Raw genomic sequence first — 21,915 nt, forward strand, 5'->3', positions numbered from 1 at the left:
GGTTTTAAAACCCAAACCCAAACCCTGACCCTGGGCAGCAGAAGCCGCCTCGCCGCCCCTCACGCCGCCACGCCCCCTGCGGGCGGCCCCGCGCATGCGCGGTGCTGGCGGGGCGGGGCGGCCGCTCTGCCGCGGTCACGGCCCGGCGGGTGCGCGGGGCCGCGCTCGGATCGCGGCGTCCGCTCCTGGGAACGCCGCTCAACGGAGCCTCCGCTCCTCACCCGCGGGCACGGACAGGGAGGCCGGGGACAGCCGTCCCTGCTCCCGCCGCTGGCGGAGCCGCAGCCATGGACGAGCAGAGCGTGGAGGTGAGCGGGCGGGCGGGCGGCGCGCGCTCCCTCAGGGCGGTGAGGGGGCAGCGGCTGCGGCTTCTCCTCCGCACCCGCCCGGGCTTACCGGAGCTCCTCCTCGGCTCCATGTACCCTGTGTGAGGGGGGGAAAAATGGCCGAGCGGTAGCGAACGGTGTCGGCCCGAGCGCTGGGAACAGCCTGCGGCGCTGCGGGGCTTGGCTCGGGTGGGCAGGCAGGCTGCAGGTGGGGAGGGCGTAGGAAATGAGCTGCCGGTGCCAGTTCCGGAGGTGGATGGATCCAGGCAGGGATGGAAGGAGGGATGGATGGAGACCTGGCGCGCACCGAGCCCGCCTTGGCACCGTGGAGGTGCAGAAGTGGCTGTGACCCGGCAGCTCAAACACCTGCTGGGGGCTGTGTCACAGCCAGGCTGGGAAAGGATGGAAAACGCCGGCTGCGAGTATCTCCTGTAAACGCTTTTCGATGGTTTGTAGCTGTTAAAGGAGGCGTTAATGTGTGGGAGATATATTGGTATCCGTAAATTGAAGATGTCGTGCTTTTGTGCTGATTCACAATCTCAGTGCTGTGGGGAAAAAAATTAGCCCACCTGAAGGACCTTATGAAGTTCCAGAGTTATAACTAAAAATATTTTTATTCCTGTATGATACAGGATGGAAAACTTCCTTATCAATTAAAAATTATCAATATAGAAAGCAAACATTGCTTTCAGAATAACTTTCTCATTTGGGGAATGTTTTTATCACCCAAAATTGATTAAATAGGATGAGGGAGAGTGTAGAAATAGTGGAGCTAATGCTAATGGTAGACCTTAAAAGAATATAAATCTTATAAAAGTCAAAAAAATACCCATTTCAGTTCAACGCCTCTTGTGTATTACACATACATGCACTTAGATGATCTAGAAATAGTTTAGTTCCAGTCCACTGTCTGCAGGTACAACACCATTTCTTCTGGCAGCTCCACAGTCCCGTGTGAACACACGCAGGAATATCTTGGCTACAGAAAGGCCTGCTCCAAAAGAGATAAGACAAACAGAAAATATTCCTTGAAGAAAGAGAATAGTGTTATAAAACAGGTGCTGGTGCAGTGTAGGAGAAGCTGAGGGGGAGAGTTGTGGTGTGCAGGTTGTATCTCCCCCGGAGATGTGCTGTTTGGAACAGGACAGAAACCTGGCACCGTGCCTGGGAAACAAACGCAGCCCTGGTGCGTCTGAAGCATGTTTAACAATGGTGCTAATCCCCCTTTGCAGAGCATTGCCGAGGTGTTCCGATGTTTTATTTGTATGGAGAAGCTGCGGGATGCCCGCCTGTGCCCTCACTGCTCCAAGCTCTGCTGTTTCAGCTGTATCCGGGTGAGTTTGCTTGGTTTAGTCTGTTCTTTCAAAGGTTTGAACTGAAAACTGGCTGAGCTTATGAAAACATTCTTTTCCTGGAGTTCCAAGGATTCCTTTTTTGTGGGCTTTGTGGTTTTAAAACCCAAACCCAAACCCTGACCCTGGGCAGCAGAAGCCGCCTCGCCGCCCCTCACGCCGCCACGCCCCCTGCGGGCGGCCCCGCGCATGCGCGGTGCTGGCGGGGCGGGGCGGCCGCTCTGCCGCGGTCACGGCCCGGCGGGTGCGCGGGGCCGCGCTCGGATCGCGGCGTCCGCCCCTTTCAAAACCTTTTATAACACCCCTGAGGAAGAAGTAGGCAGGCTGTGCATTGCCTTCAGTGGTGCTAATTATAGGCACCATCTGGAATAATTGCTTTAAGGAAGAGGCACACAATGATCCCTTCTTTAGCACCTCCTGAGAATTGGTGATGCCTGTACGGAAGACAAAAGTTGGGACAGAAATCAGATGCTGGCTTTGCATCTGGGAAGGTCACAGCATCACCTCGTGTATCCTGGAGGTGTTTTGTAATGCTTGTCAGGCTGGTGTGGTGTGATCAGGTGGGGCTAAATCTTTCTCAGGGGAGGCTGAGGCAGCACCTGAATCCTCATTCCTCTGTTGAGGCTGTGGTTCCCAGTGTATCACACTCCAGTTCTAAATCCAGATGCTGTTTTGTGTTGCTGTAGCAGCAAAAGGTTCAGCTGAGGTTTCCAGACCTCCAGTAGTATTTCCAGAAATTGGAACAGACATTCATCCTTCGCTCTGGAAGCTCTGACAAGAGCTGTAGGTGAAGGATTCGTGCTGCATATTAAGGATTTTAGTGACATATTGTTGCTGGGTGGTGAGAGATTATTCATGAGACTCTTTAAATGTAGTAGAGAGCTGACAAATATAAACCCATCAACTGCTGAGCTTTTACACTTGTGAGTTGTAGTGGGCAGGTGAAGTTCTTTGCTCAGCTGTTTGTCCCTGGAGCTTTCTGGAAGAGAAGCATTCACAGGCTCCTTGTGGATTTGATCATTGAACTTCAGGTATTTAATTTGTCTATAAATAACTCAAGAGGAAGAAATAAATTAGCTCGAAGACTAATTAGACTCTGAAAAAGATGCTTGTGGTGTCTTTTTCTTTCCTTTATTGAAACGTGCTCTTTAGTCTGAGACTCTGGGAATCTGCCAGGTGGGTGTTTTCTAATGCAATATTTGGTACCTCAGAATTCTCTGTGTAATTTTAACTGAAGCATCTCTGACATCTAAAGACAAGTGGTTGTTTGTTACTAAGAAACAAAGAGCAGCTTCTTCTGTCACTAAGTGGTTGAACAGTTAAATGAAAATTAGCTAAACAGGGAAACATATAGGAAAGCTGTAATAAAAATAAGTAACTCCTAATTAATAGTGGAATGTATTTGCCTGCAGTTCTTTCATTCCAGTCTGTTTAAAAAGGTTTCTCCTTTTTCCATCACAGCGCTGGCTGACTGAACAAAGAGCTCAGTGCCCTCATTGTAGGTAAGGTATTTTTAATATCAGGAATTGGGTGGATTGTCCTGTTCTGATCAATCTATTTTTCAGTGCAGGTTGCACTAAATTTATAAGCTTTGATTTTTTTTTTTCAGACCTGCCTGCTGTTTCTATAAAAATTGGCCCTGGTATAATACTTCTTCCAGAATGCATTCTGGTTTTGTGACAAGCTAAGCAGGATCCTTGTTCTTCCCACAAAGCACTGCTGTGCACATAGCTGGTGTAACAGGAGTAACTGGAGGGAATTCCTCTTTATAGTCTTCTTTCAAAAGTCAGAGCCCAGGAGCTTCAATTTTCAGGGTGAAAGTGTCAATTTTTAATGCCTGTAATTCATGTGGTGTGCCTGTGCAGCCATTCTGTGTATCATTGCAGGCTGCAGTTCCCACCTCTCCCCAGATGATCAAATTACTTAATTTTTTTTTTTTCCTCTTGAAATAACTAGTCCAGTTTCTGCTCTTTTTTACCTGTAACTCTTCTGGTAGTGTAGAATTGAACTGAACTCACTTCAGTGCTTCTTCTTTAGCTCCTGGAGCCAAATTCCTGCTCTAACTGTGCCATCCTTCCTGCAGAGCCCCCCTGCAGCTCCGAGAGCTTGTCAACTGTCGCTGGGCAGAGGAGGTCACACAGCAGCTGGACACACTTCAGCTCTGCAGCCTCACAAAGCATGAGGAGAATGAAAAGGACAAGTAAATGGAGTGTTCTTTGCATCGAGTGTTTTGTGGTTTGGATTATAGGAGCTAATTTTAGTAATGTACTCTCTGTATTTGTGAAGTGCTTCTGGAGAGAATACTAAAAGCAACGTTTATCTTACAAAAGGTTTTTATTGACTGCAGCTGTTCTTCCTGCAAAAGATGTTTAATGCTTTACTTGCAGGGTTGTGTAGCCAAACAAGTGCAAATGCTAGGCTGAGTTTGTAGAAAATTCATAGCTGTTTTCTGTAGGTGATATGTGTATTTGTTGGTTTCAGGTGTGAAAACCATCATGAGAAGCTCAGTGTTTTCTGCTGGACCTGCAAGAAGTGTATCTGCCATCAGTGTGCACTTTGGGGAGGAATGGTAAGGGGAGACTTGCTGGAATGCACATGCTATGAGGGACTTCAAACTTTGTGTCTGACAGTGGTTTTGAAGAACTAGAAATGCTGTGAAACTGCTGTTGTGGCTGTTGGATTGCCATGCAAATACTGCAGTTTTAGGTGTATTTATTATTTAGTAACACTGCTTGTGAAACACGATACTTTCAGTTCATACTTAGAGAAGGAAATTGAATTTTTGCCAAAAGCAGGTCAGAATTACCTTCCTTGTTATAAACTTCATGATGTTTTGGACAAATTCTGTGTGGTGAGGAGAGTTTTGTGAGCAAAGGAAGAAGCCTTGCTCAGAAAACACAGATAACACTTGTTGATTAATTGGTCTGGCCTCTGATCTCCAAAGCTATTAAATTCATCAGTGTTTATTTGTCCAGTTGGGTATTCAAGGAGAAACAGCTGTTGCTGTTTGGAATGTAAGTGGTTAACAGTGTGCTGCCTTTGTTTGGGAAGGGTGTATTAATAATAATAATAATGATAAAAATAAACCTATCAATATTTGATTTGGTAAAGGATTGCACAATGAATGAAGCAGTTTATTTTTGGAGGGCTCTTGAGACTCCAAATAACTCCTGACAGGAAGCTTTGATGGAATGAGAGCCAAATTCCTGACTTCTTACAAAGGGAAGTGAAAGACTGACTTCCTACATACAATCTGCTTTGGAACTGTTCCAGAATGAGTGATGCACTCGTAGGCTTTCTTCCCTTCTCTTTCAGGAATTTAATAGGAGTGGAATAAAGTGGAAAAGAGATGGTGAATTATTCACCACCACCTCCTCCTCCTCCTTTTTTTTCTCTTTGAACAGCATGGAGGACATACTTTTAAACCACTGGCAGAAATCTACGAGCAGCACGTCACCAAAGTAAATGAAGAAGTGGCAAAGCTGAGGAGAAGACTCATGGAATTGATCAGCTTGGTGCAGGAAGTGGTAAGAAAGTTCTCCTGTAGTGGCAAAGAATAACTGTTAGAAGGTGGTGAGATTATCCCATAGAGAGAACTTGTTGTTTTTTCATTTGACTCTTTTTGTACAGTGTGGAAAGATCAGAATAGTCTCAATTCTGGTTTAGAGTTAGGTAACAGAATTTTTCTTTTGGGGTGTACTGTTTAAAAGCTGCAGTTGGACACTTCTTTCAACACTTAAAGTGTGTTCTGTCATGCTAAATGAGTACAAAAATACTTCATTCTATCAGCTTATTTTCCTTTTTCTAGGATAATAAACTGTAAATGTATTTGAGTGTGCAGGATGAGACCAGTTGGAGATGTTTGTGCATCTCCTTTTTCTTCCCTGTGGGATAAGTGTTTCAAAAATTCAAATATTTACACGTTCAGCTTGGGCAGTTTCAGTGGAAATCCCAGCAATTTGGTGCAGTTTCTTGTATCCCAGGAAGAATTACTTTTATTTTCTGTTACATTTATGATGTGTAGTCTTCGTGCACATAAAACCAGGAATTTTTGGAGCGAGTTTCTGTATGATTTTTGCCCATTTTTCAGGTGCTTATTTGGATAGTTTTGCTCTCCTCCAGCTCAGATGTGACTTTATAAACACAAGTGTGGTGATAAAATGCTGAGAGTCTGTGGCATTACCCTGGTAGGGAGAAAGGTGCTGATCTTATCCATTATTGTTACCACAAAACTTTTCTGGTTTTATCACCTTATTCTTGCTACCACAAAGAATAAAACACTTTTCTGTACTGGTTAAGTTGCTGAAGAGAAACTGGCAGCTGCATTTACAGGTCTGATCCTAAAAAATCCCCACGTGACAAATCCCTGTGTGATCAGACAATGTTGCTCAGCTTCCCAGCTACCCTTGGGGCGCTCTGAGGGATCCGGTGAAATCACTCAACAAAAACATCACTCCTGTTTTCCCTCTTAGGGGATTTAGGGACACTTAAGCTTTTCTGGGGTCTGAGAGAGTGGAGCCAAGGCGTGACTGAGGCGAGGTGCAGCCGTGTGAAGGTTTTTGTGCCCGTGCAGGAGCGGAACGTGGAGGCCGTGCGCAGCGCCAAGGACGAGCGCGTGCGCGAGATCCGCAACGCCGTGGAGATGATGATCGCCCGCCTGGACACCCAGCTCAAGAACAAGCTCATCACTCTCATGGGTGGGTGTTGGCCTCTGTGAGGAGATGAAGAAATGTATTAACAACGTGTAAATCCGCTGAGAAACTTTGTTTCCCTGGGAGGGTGACTCCTTCCGCGCTGTGGTGTTGAGTAAGTTCCCTGCTGGAAGAAAACTTCCCCCTGCAGCAAAGTTTTTGGTTAATGATGTAGTTACTGTGGTAAGTCTAAATTCAACATAACCTGATTATATTCTGTTAAAAACTCCTATATAATGACTTGGAAAACATTCCCAGCTAGCTGGAAGTTATTTAGCACCTTTCAACTAAAGTGCTTTTACTTCATCCGTAATGTTGGTCAAGAAGTGCATCTTTCTAATTTGAAAATACATCTTCAAAATAGATACTCCTTTTAATGTAATTTTACTATAAGAAGGGCTTGTCTGGATAAGAGTCAAACCTGCTTTTCTTTCTGTCCATAAAAGCACCCCAGAACAACAAACCTGCCATTTCTGGGACTCAGAGTGTTTTGTTACTGACTTAAACTCGAATGAATTCTTCAGTGCAGCTCTAATTAAAAATGTAGACTTGCTTTTCAAATGCTTTCTCAATCAACCTTGCTACATGTAGAAATCCTTTACTTCAGTATGTTCTGGGGCAGCTTCCAAGTGGAAACAAAAAAGAAGAAAAATACATTTTCTTAAGAACTTGAGTATGTGTTTTAGGGGTTTTTAACATAATTTCTTTAAACAGGTCAAAAGACATCACTTACTCAAGAAACTGAACTTCTGGAAACCCTGCTTCAAGAAGTAGAACATCAGGTAATTATGAAAAGAGATTAAATGTTGTGTAGATAGGCCAACTGAGGAGGGATCTTTCTTAGTTTTTTATTTTAAAAATATTAATTGATGGATATTTCTGGAGGATATCTTTTCATTGATGTGGCCTTAGGTTGCACAGTTTCTTAAAAATAAGTGTGTCTCTAGAGATGCTCAAAGGTGTTGTGTTGCTTGAAAAATTACTACAGGGATTAATGGCAATATCATACAAAATTACCCAGTTCTATGTAAATTAGTTTAATTAGGGAAATGCATAGTGGCTGTTGTAACTTCCATTGTAGAATTCCAGAAAACAAAATAACCCAAAACCTCCAAGCTCCGTTTTGTCATTGTGTTGTGGGTAAACTTTCTGAAGCTGTGACAAACATGTAATTCAGTTGTTTAAAACCAAAAGTGGATAAAACCTTTGATTTTTACTGAGCTAAGGATTTTATTCCTCCTTTTTTCCCCTCCTAGTTACGGTCCTGCAGCAAGAGTGAGCTGATATCCAAAAGTTCAGAGATCCTGATGATGTTCCAGCAGGTCCATCGGAAGCCCATGGCCTCTTTTGTCACCACTCCTGTCCCCCCAGACTTCACAAGGTGAGTGTTGCACTTCTGTTCTGTTTGTTCAGTGTTTAACAGCACATTTAAAGTACCTGAGAGGAGAGTTTCCTCTTAACTTACTCCTTGTAGTAACCTGTGCTGCAAGTAGGCTTTTGTGTCCCAGCAGAGCTTATTTTGTGTCTGTAGTCCCTGCTGGGGAGTCAGGACAGTGGGTTCCAGCTCACCATTTTTTTTTTCTCTTTTACACTTAGTTTACTGATTTGTCCTTTTTTCTCTTATTATTGGGTCATTCAGTATATAATTGCCAGGCTCTCATGAGATGCCTCTGCAGGTCACCTTAATTCAGAATATACAGCCAAAATCACTTCATAGCACAATTCTTCATCAGGAGAATCCTGCTGGTGCTGGGTTCTGAGGGAGCCTGTGCTGAAAAAATGTCTCCAAAAAGTGGAAAGTCAGAGAAGTCTCAAGAATTCCTCAGCAAAAATCGGTTTGGCTGTGTCTTGGTTTAAATCTGAATGTTTATTTTCCAATGGCACCAAGGTATCTCCTCCTAAGGAGGTGGATAAATGGAATTATCCTGCAATAACCCAGTGTAGTGCTGATGAATTTCAGTGCCTCTGGTGACCTAAATCATCTAAAGTTCTTCTACAGATTGCAAAAGTTGGGATTTTTAGAGCCATGTTATTCAAGTGTAATATATTTATTCTTTCCCCCCACAGTGAATTGGTTCCAGCCTATGACTCAACTACATTTGTCTTGGAAAACTTCAGGTAAGAATGTATCTTTAATTACTGTGAACATTGGCAACATCCTTCTGTTCCTTCTGTACATGAGAAGTTTTATTTAAAACACACAACAACCTCTACAGAAAACAGTGAGATGTAGACTAAACTATGGGAATTCCATTAAAAACATCTTGTTTACCAGATGAACAATTATTTTCCATGATAAAGACAATTCCCTGTGCAGCTCCTGGCTCCATGAGGGTTTTGCTTTGTCCCAGTGCCAAATGTTTTTCCTCCTCTCTCCCAGCACCCTGCGGCAGCGAGCGGATCCTGTGTACAGCCCTCCCCTGCAGGTGTCAGGACTGTGCTGGAGATTAAAAGTTTACCCGGTGAGTTTTGTCTTCAGCTGGAGCTGTTATCACATCCCAACTCATTCCCAGGCTTTCCAGTAAGGAATCATGTTTGTCTCATGTATGAAAAGCTGTAGGAAAAGAACATTGTAATGAATTGATCACCAACCTTTGGAGAATTCCATCTCTGCCTCCAGATCTCCAGTGAGAACATGCTCAGTGTAGTTTGGTTAATTTAGAAGCAATTAAAGATGGGTCCTACTAATATTGCAGAGGAATTTTGATAGATATTTTCATGTCTCAGGGATTTTTGCAGATGTTCCTTACAGAACTGAGGTATAGAGTAACTTAGCCTGTTTAGTGATACTTCCTGGGGAAGGTGGGAGGGGGACCAAGCATTTGTCCTTGACTCTGCACCCAGCTCTCAACCTGGACATTAAAACTTGTATTTTGCTATGTCCCTTCAGTGGGCTGAATATTCCAGTTTCTGAAGCTTTGTCCCTGTTGGAATGTTGACCCCCAAGCTGGGATCTTCCCACATTCCCTGCTCTGCTCAGTGCTGCTCCTGCAGCTGTGTGGAGAAGGAGGAGTTTGGTGTGGAGCAGCAGCTCTGTCTTAGTGATTTTTGTGGCATCCCTGAAAAATTTGCTCCATAAGTTAAATCCATGGATGCCCAGAACTGAATTATTGCATTGCAGAGGTGGAACTGTGTGGAAATTTCCAGAGTATTATAAATTCAGGATTAGCTACCTGAGCTGTGCTGTCAGAAAGCATTAAAATTTATTTTTTCAATGGTAAGTTGAAATGTTTCTTCAAGCTGGAGGATTCAAGTTGAGCCATTCTTCATCCTTGATTCAGGTGAGTGTGATGGAGGTTTTGCTGTATTTTTTTCTTGATTTTGATGACTCTAATATTGTTTCTCAGTTAACTGCCCTAACTTTTCATGTTGCATGGGATTTTTTTTCTGAACAAATTGCTCTTTTCTCAAAGATTAAGTAGCTTTGAAATGTGACTGTATGTAAAATATACAGAACTAATGTTTAACCTAAAATAATGTTTTTCTGATACATTGTTTGTCTATTCAGACTTCCACTTAATCAAATACCTAAAGTGTTAATAGAGTAATTAAAGCTTTGTCTTGAGATTTATATCTGAGATACCAGTACTACACTCTGAATGTGCTTCTTGTTGATTCATGTTACAATAGGAGGTCACTGAAGACTAAAATTCACAACTGTGACATCCAAAGTAGATTCTTGCTGCAAATCCAGTGCTGACTGAAGCTGTTTTCTAAACTTCTCTGATTCTTCTGTATCAAATTGTTTTGGTTTGAAATTTTTTTCTAGTTTTTTCTTTCTATTTTTAATCAATGTCTCGATTTTATTTCAAGGATGGTAATGGAGTGGTTCGGGGCTACTACCTGTCAGTGTTCCTGGAGCTGTCTGCTGGATTGCCAGAGACATCCAAGTAAGCAAAGCTGCAGTAAGAGCAGATGTTGGGGTTTTTCTGTCAGAGAATGCAAAGCCTTTTGGAAAAGAATGGTGAGACTTCTGTTGAGCTTTGACTCAGGCACAGAGATAATATTTTAAAGTTGTTACTCAGTGGCTTTCTTGAGATAAAAAAGAAGTTGGTAAAACAACTGATAAGAGTGTCTGTGTAGTAGTTCAGCCCTGGAGTTCTCTGCTCCCTATTCCTGCTCTTTTATTTTTCACTGTTTATTTAAGTGTTCAGTAAAATTTTAGGCCTGACTCACTCATTCAGCTGGGCAAGGAAGTATAGCTCTTAAACACTCAGCAATTCAGACATCTTTTGGTCCAAATCCCTATTCCTTTCCCCTGGCAGGTATGAATACCGTGTAGAAATGGTTCACCAGTCCACCAATGATCCCACCAAAAACATCATCCGGGAATTTGCCTCTGACTTTGAAGTTGGGGAATGTTGGGGGTACAACCGATTCTTCCGCCTGGACCTGCTGGCCAACGAGGGCTACCTGAACCGGCAGAACGACACCGTGATCCTCAGGTGGGCTTTGCTCTCCTCCCCAGGGGTCACCACAAACCTGCTGCTGAAATAGGCAGTCATTTACCAGTTGGAATTGAAAATATTGGTGCTATGTTTTGTTCCAAGTGGATTTCACTCTCGGTGGGTTTAAAGGAGGAGACGTGCCAAGGGAGTTGTGGAGTATCTTAAGTGTATCTTCCTTTGAGGAGGGGCTGCTCTGGCATTAATAAGGGTTAAAGATCTGTAGCTACGAGAATTAAAGGAAAAAGGTGCTTTCTCTCCCTCTTTAGAAACAGTTTTAGTGAGCACTGGAGAACTTTGGAAATAAAAGTTTGTGAGTCCCTGCTGCAGAACTCGCTGTGGCCAGTCAGGGTGTTCAGTCCACCAGGACCTGTTGTCTGTTAAGTTTATTCACCACTAGATTTTAGGTTTTAAGGTTTTTCTGCAGGGCTTTTTGGATGGAAGGAGGGACATTTAAAAACAAACCCCAAACCAAACAAACTCCCTCAAAAACCCCTTTTCAAATGTTCCTTTGAAGGTTCCAAGTGCGCTCACCAACCTTCTTCCAGAAGTGCCGGGATCAGCACTGGTACATTGCTCAGCTGGAAGCAGCTCAGACAAGTTACATCCAACAAATAAACAACCTGAAAGAAGTAAGTGGGGTGTTTGTGAATGTAAAATCACCTCTTAGAATGTCTCTGCCAGTCAACAAAGGTGCTTGATTTGCTGCTGCTGCTCCATTGTTGTTATTTTTGTGATCTTCCAGAGGCTCGCGATTGAACTGTCCCGGACTCAGAAATCCCGAGGGGTTTCCCCTCCAGACACTCACCTCAGTCCCCAGAATGATGAGGGCTCAGAGACCAGAGCAAAGAAACCTGGGCAAAGCATTGAAGCACTGCTTGAGAATTTCACTGCTCCAGGATTGGCACGGGAGAACAAGGAAGAGGAGGAAGAGAAGACTCAGCAGGAAGATTTTAATGTAGGAATTCTCTGTTTATGTGTAGCTTTCTTTGATAAGGCAGCAATAGAAACAGGGAACTTGTGAATTGTAAATGAGGTTTATTACCCTTGCTGTGGAAATAGGAGATGACACACTTGAGAGCTGTGAGTGAGAGGTGACTCCAGAGAGATGTTCCAGAACTGAGCTAAAAGATCCCACCACAAAAAGTCTCCAAGTTACAGCTGAAAAATCTGATTTGTGTTTGTTCTTTAATGTGCTTTGAGAGCCTCCTCACTGCTGTGTGTTAGTGACACTGGGGACAGAGAGTGTCTGTTCATAGCTTTGGGGATGCATCAAGGTGCTGCTGAATGTTTCTAGATCAAAGGCCTCCTGCTTTTCCTGCAGCACGAGCTCTCAGATGGTGACCTGGATATAGATCTTGCTGGAGAAGATGAGGTGAACCACCTTGATGGCAGCAGCTCTTCAGCAAGTTCAACAGCAACCAGTAACACTGAAGAAAATGATATTGATGAAGAAACTATGTAAGTAACTAAAAATGTCTTTCAGATCATCCTGTACCCAGGGTAATCATCCTAATTCCAGTGGAAACTGAGTAATTTGCTGGAGTGTGTGGGATTCCAGTGTGATTTGGGAGGTGGCTCCTATACTGGGAGCAGCACAAACTCATGGAGTTAGTGCTAAACATTGAATTTTTGGTCAGCTAATTAGTGTCTTTCTGATCTCTTTATTTACATTAGTGCTGCATTCTGTCTTTGACAAGTGATAATCTGTGAAGGTTCTTTCCCAAAACACTACTGAGGAATGTGTCTCAGCACTGTAACAGAGTAGAGGTCTGCTACTGGGGAGTGTTGCAGTAGTGGGAGAGTGATGATGAGGACAGGTACTTAAATTAGGAAATTCAAGACTGAGCAGAACTGATGTCAAATCCTGGAATCTTAATTAAAACATGACAATCTGCTGCTGCACTTACAAACATTGGAGTTTGCAGCATCACATTTTGCAGACTAGGTACATACAGCACTTTTGGCTCTTGGCTAACGAGACAGTCATTTAATTACTACACTTCCTTCGTTCAGTTTGGCTAGCTTGGAATGCAGGAAATACAATTTACAGCACTTTATGTTGTTTTTTGAGGTTTGTGCCACAACATTTAACAAGAGCTGAGGAAAGCTAACAGTTGTATTCTCCTTTTCCCACCCTGATCACCCCTGAAGGTCTGGAGAGAATGATGTGGAATACAGCAGTACTATGGAGCTGGAAGATGGAGATCTCATGGAGGATGCAGCAGCTGCTGCTACTCCTGGAGCATCAGGTATGAAAAATGACTCCATAATTCCCATAAAAGTGAAACCCTGCTGGGTTCCTTCCCCTGCTCCTCTTGGAAGCAAAGCCAAGCTGTGTGTTCTGCAGGCAGTTCTATTTTGGGAACTGCTGCATCATGTGGTTTGTACTGATTATTGCAGTGTAGCGGAAACACTTCGTTGGTTCAATAAAAAAAAAAAAAAAGTGTGGGGGGGAGGGAATCATCTGAATGTGCTGGTTTAAAAATGATGTCAAAGTTTGGAGGGCAGCTTTGAATTTCCTTGTGTTCCAATCAATAGGAGACTGACAAGGAGTTTTTACTGATGTCAGGGTGACCTCTGAGTGGGTGACACATTCACTTGGGGTTTAATGCACTGCAAAACCCAAAGAATGTGGAGGGAATTGAGCAAAGAATTCTCACAAGCCAAGCAGAAATACATTTTAAATGCAGCATGATAAGGTGTTCTGGGGTTTTTTGCAGCCTGGAGATGATCACAACCCAAATTAGCCACAAGATTCTGAAAGAAATCTTACATCTATATGGAATATAGAGAGATATTGTGGAATCTGAGTATATTTATTTAAGACAAGGGTACCAGAAGTGGTATTTGTGCTGCTGTAAAAGTCTGTTGGTGCTTGAATGACAGAATTCCTTGTCTTGGAGTTCAGGAAGGGGCACGTTCATCTCCTTACTCCTTTAGAGTAACTCTGATCTTTCTATTGATTTGTTAACAAATCTGTTCATTAAGAGATTTTTATAAAAGGTATGAAGTGAACATTTCTCCCTTTCCAGCTGTTTTTATCTTCCCCTTTAATTAATCAGCAGCACATCTGATTACTTTCAGCATCCAGAAATCCACAAAATACCCACGTCTCCTTAATTTCACGGGGTCAATTCATTCCTAATCTGCTTGTGTGACTCTTTTTGTTTTTCCCAGGGAATAAAGCCCCCCTGTGTCCCACACCTCCCACCTTTGTGTCTCTCCTGCTCAGGTTCCAGCCACAGCTACAGCAGTGCCAGTGGGAGACCCTCCCGGCGGGGAGCCAGCGCCCTGGGCTCCACAGCCAGCAGCAGCTTGCTGGACATAGATCCCCTCATTCTAATCCACCTGTTGGACCTGAAAGACAGAAATGGCATGGAAAACCTCTGGGGCCTTCAGCCACGTCCTCCTGCCTCTCTTCTGCAGAACAGAGGTAACTACACCACGTGTCTGATGGTTTCATTCCACCTGGGGGTGACTGAAAAGACTCTTTTCTGGAAGGGGTTGGCACTGGAGGCAGCACAACACACAATTCTGTGCTGAGGCAGCAGCTCCAGCTCTCCCTGCACACAGCTGGAGTGGCTGGGAGTGCTTGGAGCATGGTGCAAACCAAAAAGATAAATCCTGGAATTTAGAGGCCATTAGAGCTAGAAAAATGTGAGTGGTTGTAATAGTTGGAAAAGGAAAAAAAAACAAAAAAGAAAAATGGATTAAAATGAAATATCAGGAGCCAAAAATAGTGATGGTATTTAAATAATTGAGGAGTATTTGTGGTTCAGTTGGGACCCTTGACCCGAAAATACCAATTAACTCCATGTGCAGCAGCAGAGCTGGCAGCCCTGGCACCTCTGGCTCTTCCTGGAGGTTGCTTGTTCCTCTGGTAGTGAGGAATCCAATTTATTACTGAGGTTTGATTGAATTTTGTCATGATTGACACTTACTTGAACCATTTGGTGACTTTCTAGAACAGAAAGAGAAATAAATGTCCCTTTGCTACAAGTGATGCTTGCTGCCACAATGCCATTGGTGGCACTGAATTTAAAAGCTGGCTCAAACTCTTTGTTCCTTTGTCATTAGCTTTTTAAATGGAGTTACATAAACAGCCATGAATTTTCAGTGAATGTAATCCACATTTCCAAAAATGGAAGTCACTTCTAGAGGAAGTAGAAAAAAAAAAAGGAACAGCACATGAACTGAGAGTCCCAGTTCTGTTTTGCTTTTGGAAAAAGCCCTGGACAAAAGGAGCTCAGGAGAGGGCACTGCACTTTTTGCTGTGCCTCTCAGGCAGGGTGAAGCTCTCCTGTTGTGCTGGGCTGTGTGAATCTTTAGCTACTGAGCACACAGCCAAAATCACCTGTTCTGTGGAGCTTCCCTTGGGATTTGAGTGTTCCCACTCAAATTGAACTTGGTCAGTAAAGACAAAGCTGCTGTTCCATTTGGAGTTTGCCAGACCTCACCTCCTGAGATGAAGGTTTCTAAGAGCCACTTGACTTTACAGTTTGGAACAGCTGAATTTGCAGAGAAACACAGAAATTATAACACTTCAGATAGATCCAGGCTGATCTAATTCCAGCTGAGCAGCACAGAGGCTTATTCAGGTACTGGCTGCTCAACCTGCTCTTCTGCTGTGAGGTACTAAGGGAATTCCTTCCCTAGCTGCAGATTTCTTTGAGTTCTCTGTGTTATGAGATATTGGTGGTCTGAGAATCTTCTACACAAATCCAACAGGTTTTTATAAAACTAATTTGACACGAACTGGCAGCCTGGCTGGCAAGGTGGTGGCTCAGGTGTCACCAGAATTCCTGCAGCAGCACTGGGAGCTGGCTTCTCCCAGTGAGCAGGACTGGGGACCTTCCTCCATGGTTGGGAACAAAACCCTGCTGTGCTTGGCAGTGCCTGCAGCCTCAGCGTGGTGCAGTGCCAGCACAGAATGTGTGTCCCTCACTCTTACAGCAGGACAAGAGGTACACTTCTTAGGTGTTTATCTGAGAATGGTTTTCCTCACCTGCTGTGTTCTCTGCCTGTTCCTTTGGCAAAGCCTCCTCCTATTCCCTGAAGGATCGGGAGCAGCGCAGGCACCAGGCCATGTGGAGGGTGCCCCCAGACCTGAAGATGCTGAAAAGACTCAAAACCCAGATGGCAGAAGTTCGGAGCAAGATGTCTGATGTGAAGAACCAGCTGTCTGAAGTGAGGAGCAGCAATGCTGCCTCAGGGGAGGGGCAGCCCAGCTTCTTCTCCATCGAGCAGGGGGCCCTGGCTGCCTGTGGCACTGACAGCTGCAGCAAGCTGCAGGAAATTGGGATGGAGCTGCTGACCAAGTCTTCAGTCACCAGTTGTTACATAAGGAATTGTAAGTGCATGGGGAAGGGGGATTTAATCACCCTTACAGGTGGTTCATGTCCCCTGGCTGTTCCTCATACTCAGGTTCAGCTGAAAGATCAGAAATGTAAACCTGCCCTGCCCTTTCAAACACCAGACTTGGCCCCACAGGCACCTCCAAAGCTGCTGCAGTGACAATGTTCTGAGATTTAACCCTGTGTCAGACTGCCAGAGCTGATGCAGTGACAGGGTTCTGAGATTTAACCCTGTGTCAGACTGCCAGAGCTGCTGCAGTGACAATGTTCTGAGGTTTAACCCTGTGTCAGACTGCCAGAGCTGATGCAGTGACAGTGTTCTGAGGTTTAACCCAGTGTCAGACTGCCAGAGCTGCTGCAGTGACAATGTTCTGAGGTTTAACCCAGTGTCAGACTGGTCTGAGCTGGTCACTTCCTTGGCTGTTCTGCACCTGGCCCATCTGGGAACTCGAGAGAGCAAATTACAACAGTTCAGACTTGCTGAAATCTAAAATGCAAGGCAGCCAGGATTTGGGTTTGTCTCTCATTTATATTCTCATGCTGGCTGAAGGAACGTGGGTGGAGCTTTCTGCAGGATGTTCCAGTGTAAGGAAGTGAGCATGACTTGTGCAGCCCAGGCCTCTGACAGGAAGGTGTGGAAGGATTTTGTGCAGGACTGAGAGTTAATAAACAATGAGAATAATGTGGAGCTTCACTTACAACAAGCATCAGGCCAGGGTACGGCAGTGCTTTGACTGAACACTGGTCTGAACACATTTTTACACTTTTTTGCAGCTGCCAGCAAGAAAAGTTCCTCAGCCAAACCCCTTCGCTCGGGAGCTGCTGGGAGCCTGTCCCTGAGGAGAGCCATGGACAGTGGGGACGGGAACCTGCGCCTGAAGGGGGACAGCCACCCTGCCGAGGGTACCTGGGGGACAGGGGGACAGCCACCCTGCCCAGGGGGACAGGGGGACAGCCACCCTGCCCAGGGGGACAGGGGGACAGCCACCCTGCCCAGGGGGACAGGGGGACAGCCACCCTGCTGAGGGTAGAACCACTTGGGGGGGTGGAACTGCCATCTCTTATACAAAAGCTTCTCAATGAGTCTTTCATTTGGCAACTGGAGTTTCCCTTAAATTTTCATGGTAAAAAAAAAAAAGGATTTTTCCCACCCAGTGGGTGTTGCTGTACCTCTGGTAGCTGAGCTGGGGGCAGCATCTCACATTCACTGAGCAGAGCATAAATATGTGTGTTGTGTTCTGATCTCTCAGCAAATACCTGAGGAGTGAACTTGGCAGTGAAAATCCAGGATGGAACAGCACTGAGCCAGGTTTAAATTGTGATTTGGCTTAGAGGGAACTCAGGGAAACTCCAGTAAGGATTTTATGGCGGTGCTGCTCCTGAGCTGCACGATGCCCTTCCTTCAGCGCAAGCACAAGGAAACCCCTGACACAGAAACTGGTGTTTTGCTCCTCTGCAGCATTCAGAGGAGGAGGGGAGGGTCACAAGGGTCTCATTTGTGCTCTCCCTGCCCAGGAGGCCTGGGGAGCTCCAAGCTGAGTGCTCGGCCCCACGCTCGCGCCCTGGCCGGCCCCGAGGCGCTGCCCAAGCAGGAGGAGACGCCCTGTGAGGGGTCAGACTCTGAGCTGGGAGCTGCTGCCTTGAATGGTCTGGCTGCTGTAGAGAAGAACAGAAAAGTTGCAGCTCTGGGGTAAGGGTTTCTTCATTTTTTTTCTCTTATCTCCTCCCCCACCTTCCCTTGATCTGCAAAAACGCCACAATCTCCTAAAACCAGGTGCTTGTGGCATGAAAGAGAAATTACTTTGAAGTTTACTTGGTTGCTGCTGTTCCCTCTGGACAGCAATTTTTGGGTTTATAACTAGGTTACAAGTTGTCTTTTTTTCTTTTTTTTTTTTTCATTTTTCTCTTATTTTGATCAGCTCTGGCTGGAGTCTGACTCTTGGAATTTAAAGGCAGCCCAGGTTTGCTTTCCCACTTTTCCATGCAAAATACCCTCTAACTGAAATTTAATCATTTCTGATTTCTTCATTTAAGATGATGTTTTTCACTCTAACTCAATTTTTCAGCTGTTTCATGATAATTCTCTGTTGGCCACCTAAGCAAAGGGCAATGGAGTTTTTAGGTTATTTTTTTCTAAATAAGTAGAGTCACTTTTTTTTGGAAAATATTCAAACTTTTCAAGGTTTTTTTTGATTGATTTAGAAATATTAAAATGTTTAAAAAAGCTGGAAGTTTAAGTGAGTGTGCAGATGACTTAAGGGGTAAAACCCAATGTGGCTCTAAAGGCTTTGTTCCCACAACTGAGGCTGAATTTCTAACGTGGGGTTTTGCATTTCTCCTAAATTCTTTCCCAAGCTCAAACTCCAAGGGATGTCGGACGGAAGGAGCCCAGCCTGGTGGCCTGGAGAGCAGCTCTGAGCCCGGGGAGCTGCAGGGGATGGGCTCTGAAGGAGCCTCTGCAGCAGCAGAGGAAGGTAATTTGGGTTTTGAGGGGGGCAGGTGCAGCGTGGCCGCGCTCCGGGCGCTGCTGCTCCGCCTCTGGAGCGGGCAAGGAGGAGAGAAAACCCCCCCCAAAAGCTGCTTCCATGGCTGCTGAGCTTCGCTGTGAGCTGCAGAATAAATCTGAGTGAGCACAGAAGATCTCTGTGTGGCTGCTGTCCAGGGATGGCCGTGGCTCTCTGGACAAGCAGCTGCTTTTTGTACCTCGAGACAGCTCCAGGTCTTGGCTTTGCTGTTCAGTGGAGTGGCCTTGAGAAGCTGTTTCAGATCTCATTTCAATAGTAGCCAGTGACCTTGGCTGGTAATTCTGCTGCCTCCAGGGACAGCCCCCCGTGGTAACTTTCTCCACAGCCACACAAGAGCCTCTCCAGCACTTCATTCCTGCTGGGTGTTGTGGTGCATAATCCAGTTTCCTTAGAGACTTGAAGGAAAGTTTCCCCCCTCCCTTCCTGCATCCTTTCCATGCTGGAAAAAAATAACACTGCTTTTTTTTTTTTTCCCCCTTCTGAAAGTCCACATAGAGTTTTTCTTATCTTGCTAAAACTCTCCTGCCTTCCACCCCTGCACTAATTTGAATTTCAATGACTGGATTGTAGCACAAAGCCTATATTAAGGTGCCAGCATCCATCTCGAGCTGCAGTGTGCAATATTGTGTGGGAGTTGGCATTTACAGAAGGTCTCTCAGTGACAAAACTGAATTTCTGCTCTTAGTCACTGCAGCATGATCGTGATGTGCTCCTGCAGCTCTGCTCTCAGAGCAGGGAGCCCAATAGGAAAACGCTTTAGGAACTGAAATACTTCATTGTTAAAAACCCCAGGAAGCAAATATTACAATTTTTTTTCACTTCAGAAGAAAAACTACAGTAAAATTGGCCCCTCACTTTGCTTTTTCTTAGCAATGAGCATGAGCCTTTAAGAAGCAGAGCCTGTGCTGTCCATGGGGAGTTGTGGCTGCCCAGTGCACCCCCAGAGTCCTCACCTGGAGTCACCAGAGCTCTGCTTCTGCTTTGGAGGGGAAATTTGTGTGAGACTCAAACACACTATTGCTGCTTGAAGGCTCTCTAGGCCCACCTGCCCCACAGGTTGTGCTGCCTTTTAGCTCCCAGAAAAGCAACTTTCATTTTCTGTCCCAGCTGCAGAGTAGACTGAGCAGCTCAGCTGGTGACACAGGACAAATCCAGCTGTGTTGAGGGCTGGTACCCAGGGCTCCATCAGACCCCTGGGTGCTTGGGAAGTGCTCCTTCCCTCTGCTCTGATACCAAATCCCAGGAGCTGGCAGGAACTCTTCCATGGGACAAAGTCAGACATTCCAGCTGTGCAGATCCTGCTGCCATCGTTGTGCCCTGGCTGTCTCTGGTCTCTCTTGCAGCTGGGCTGTGTCAGAAGCACGTCCTTCACCTCCTGCCAGGCATGAGCAGTGACAGTGACATCGAGTGTGACACGGAAAACGAGGAGCAGGAAGATGCCACCTCTCCCTCGGAGGTGTTCAACCAGGCCTTCTCTGTGCAGCCCTCCAGTGAAGGTAGAGCTGCTGGAGCCCCTCTTCCCAAACATTCCCAGTCTTCCCAGAGCTCCTTGGAAGCAGATCCCTGGGGGAGCTGGGGAGGTGTTAAAGCTCCGAGTGCCAGTAAGATTTGGAACTCTCCTCTTGGGATCCCAATTAAAACAGCTCAAAACAGGAGAGGGAAACTCTTGCTAGCCTTGAGAAGTCAGTTTAGGTGAGTCTCCTGGGGAGGGCTGGGAAACCCAGAGCTCCAGTTCCCAACTGGAACTCCCTGTGAGCCAGGATTGGCACTGTAAGTAGGCTAATTCCAGGGAGGTAACCACTGCCTTAGACATGGATTTGCATCTTAATTGGCAGGAATGTGTTTCCAGCAGTTCACTGGAGCTTCAGAAACTCCTCTGGTTGAGCTTTCACTTCCATCCAATGGAGCAAAGCTGTGAGGCCGGGGGGTGAAGTTTTGGCCTGAGTGAAGGGAGGGGAGGGAGCATTCCCTGGCTGCTGCAGTGCTCCCTGGGAGCTGACTGGGCTTTGCTGGCGCTGTGTTCACCCTCAGGGCACTCCTCGGTGTTACCAGATGGGGATCAGGCCAGTTCTGAGGATCTCAGCTTTGTCCCTGCAGATGACAGCACCAGGTGAGTGGGAAGGTTCTCCTTGGGGCTGCACCTTCCCTGTGCTGCTCCAGGAGCTGCAGCCACGGAGCCACTGCTCAGCCTGTGCCAGGATCCTGAGCTCCCTCTGGCTCTGAGGCAGTCTGGGAAGGAGGGAGGGAGGGCTGAGCTCTGAATGCTCCCAAAACTGACTGGGTTGAAGCAGCTGGCATAAAATCTTAACTCTTAGATTTTGTTTGTTTGAAGCCTTCAAACTGCTCCAGCAGGAGAGCTTTCAGTGCAAACTGCCTTTCTTTGGAGCAGGTAGAGCGTGGGCTGGGGGCCTGAAGACCCACGGCTGCATCCCTGGGAGAGGAGTGTGGTTCCCTGGAGCCGAGCCCGGGGCTGTGCCCTCTCCACTCGGGTTCTTCTGCCGTTGTCTTCCCCTGCCCCGGGGCGAGCCTTTAAGTGCAGGGCTGGCACTGAGGGCTGGCACTGCTGCTCCTCCAGCCTCAGCTGCTCTGAGGAGTCGTGGGGAAGGTGCTGAGCCCCGGGCTGGGATGAGTGTCCTGCTGTGCCACTGGAATGAGCAGTGTGTGTGGCCTTTGGAATGCTGGGGGAAAACAGCCACCACTCCAATTGTTTTCCCCAGTTGGTGATGTGGACCAACCACACCCATTGCCAAACTCTTTGTTGTTGCATTTTGAGCTGCTGAAGTCCTTGTGAAGCTCCTCTGAGAGCTGATGCCTGGTTAGTGACAAAGCATGAGCCCTGTCAGTACCTGCCTGGTGTTGTCCTCGTGTGGCTGCCTGTGTCCGTGTGAATGTGCTCTACAACTCCTAGTTTAAAACTGTTTGCACTTTGTTAATAAAATGAATGTTGAAATCTGAATTTCAGTTGTTTTGTGTGTGGATAAGTAAAGTGGTGGAGGCTGTCAGGGTCAGCTCCACTCGCTGCGCGTGGAGGGACTTTTTCCTGTCACTTTTTTCCTTAATTATTCAGTAAAAAGCACTTAAATCCCTCTGGGATTCTATTTGTAGAAGCCAGACCGAATGCTGAAATCTCGATTCAAACAGGAATCGAGAAGGAGGCAGAGTTTTCCCCAAAGCTGTTTTGTTTCCGCAGAGGGAGCAGATGCTGGGCCAGGGCCAGGC

At 45.9% G+C, this 21,915-nt stretch overlaps 1 protein-coding gene across 2 annotated transcripts; it reads left to right on the forward strand.

The window, feature by feature from the left end:
- The first annotated feature begins 125 nt into the window (after positions 1 to 125).
- TRIM37 (tripartite motif containing 37) lies at positions 126 to 21,652 on the forward strand. Of its 2 annotated transcripts, none has more exons than XM_041482435.1 (25): positions 126 to 308; positions 1,559 to 1,660; positions 3,140 to 3,180; positions 3,762 to 3,878; positions 4,160 to 4,247; positions 5,083 to 5,205; positions 6,252 to 6,375; positions 7,084 to 7,151; positions 7,626 to 7,750; positions 8,437 to 8,487; positions 8,750 to 8,831; positions 10,183 to 10,259; positions 10,635 to 10,814; positions 11,332 to 11,446; positions 11,560 to 11,772; positions 12,139 to 12,275; positions 12,969 to 13,066; positions 14,050 to 14,250; positions 15,856 to 16,167; positions 16,946 to 17,074; positions 17,687 to 17,861; positions 18,527 to 18,645; positions 20,040 to 20,192; positions 20,728 to 20,806; positions 21,086 to 21,652. In XM_041482435.1, exons 1-25 carry the CDS (start codon positions 288 to 290, stop codon positions 21,087 to 21,089), a joined length of 2,934 nt encoding a protein of 977 aa, XP_041338369.1. In that variant the 5' UTR covers positions 126 to 287; the 3' UTR covers positions 21,090 to 21,652. The 2 variants fall into 2 exon arrangements, with proteins under 2 accessions (XP_041338369.1, XP_041338370.1); XM_041482436.1 differs by having other exon boundaries at positions 20,043 to 20,192.
- Positions 21,653 to 21,915: the final 263 nt, after the last annotated feature.

Source organism: Pyrgilauda ruficollis, unplaced genomic scaffold, assembly GCF_017590135.1.
Source record: "Pyrgilauda ruficollis isolate IOZ18807 unplaced genomic scaffold, ASM1759013v1 scaffold59, whole genome shotgun sequence".
Lineage (NCBI taxonomy): Eukaryota > Metazoa > Chordata > Aves > Passeriformes > Passeridae > Pyrgilauda > Pyrgilauda ruficollis.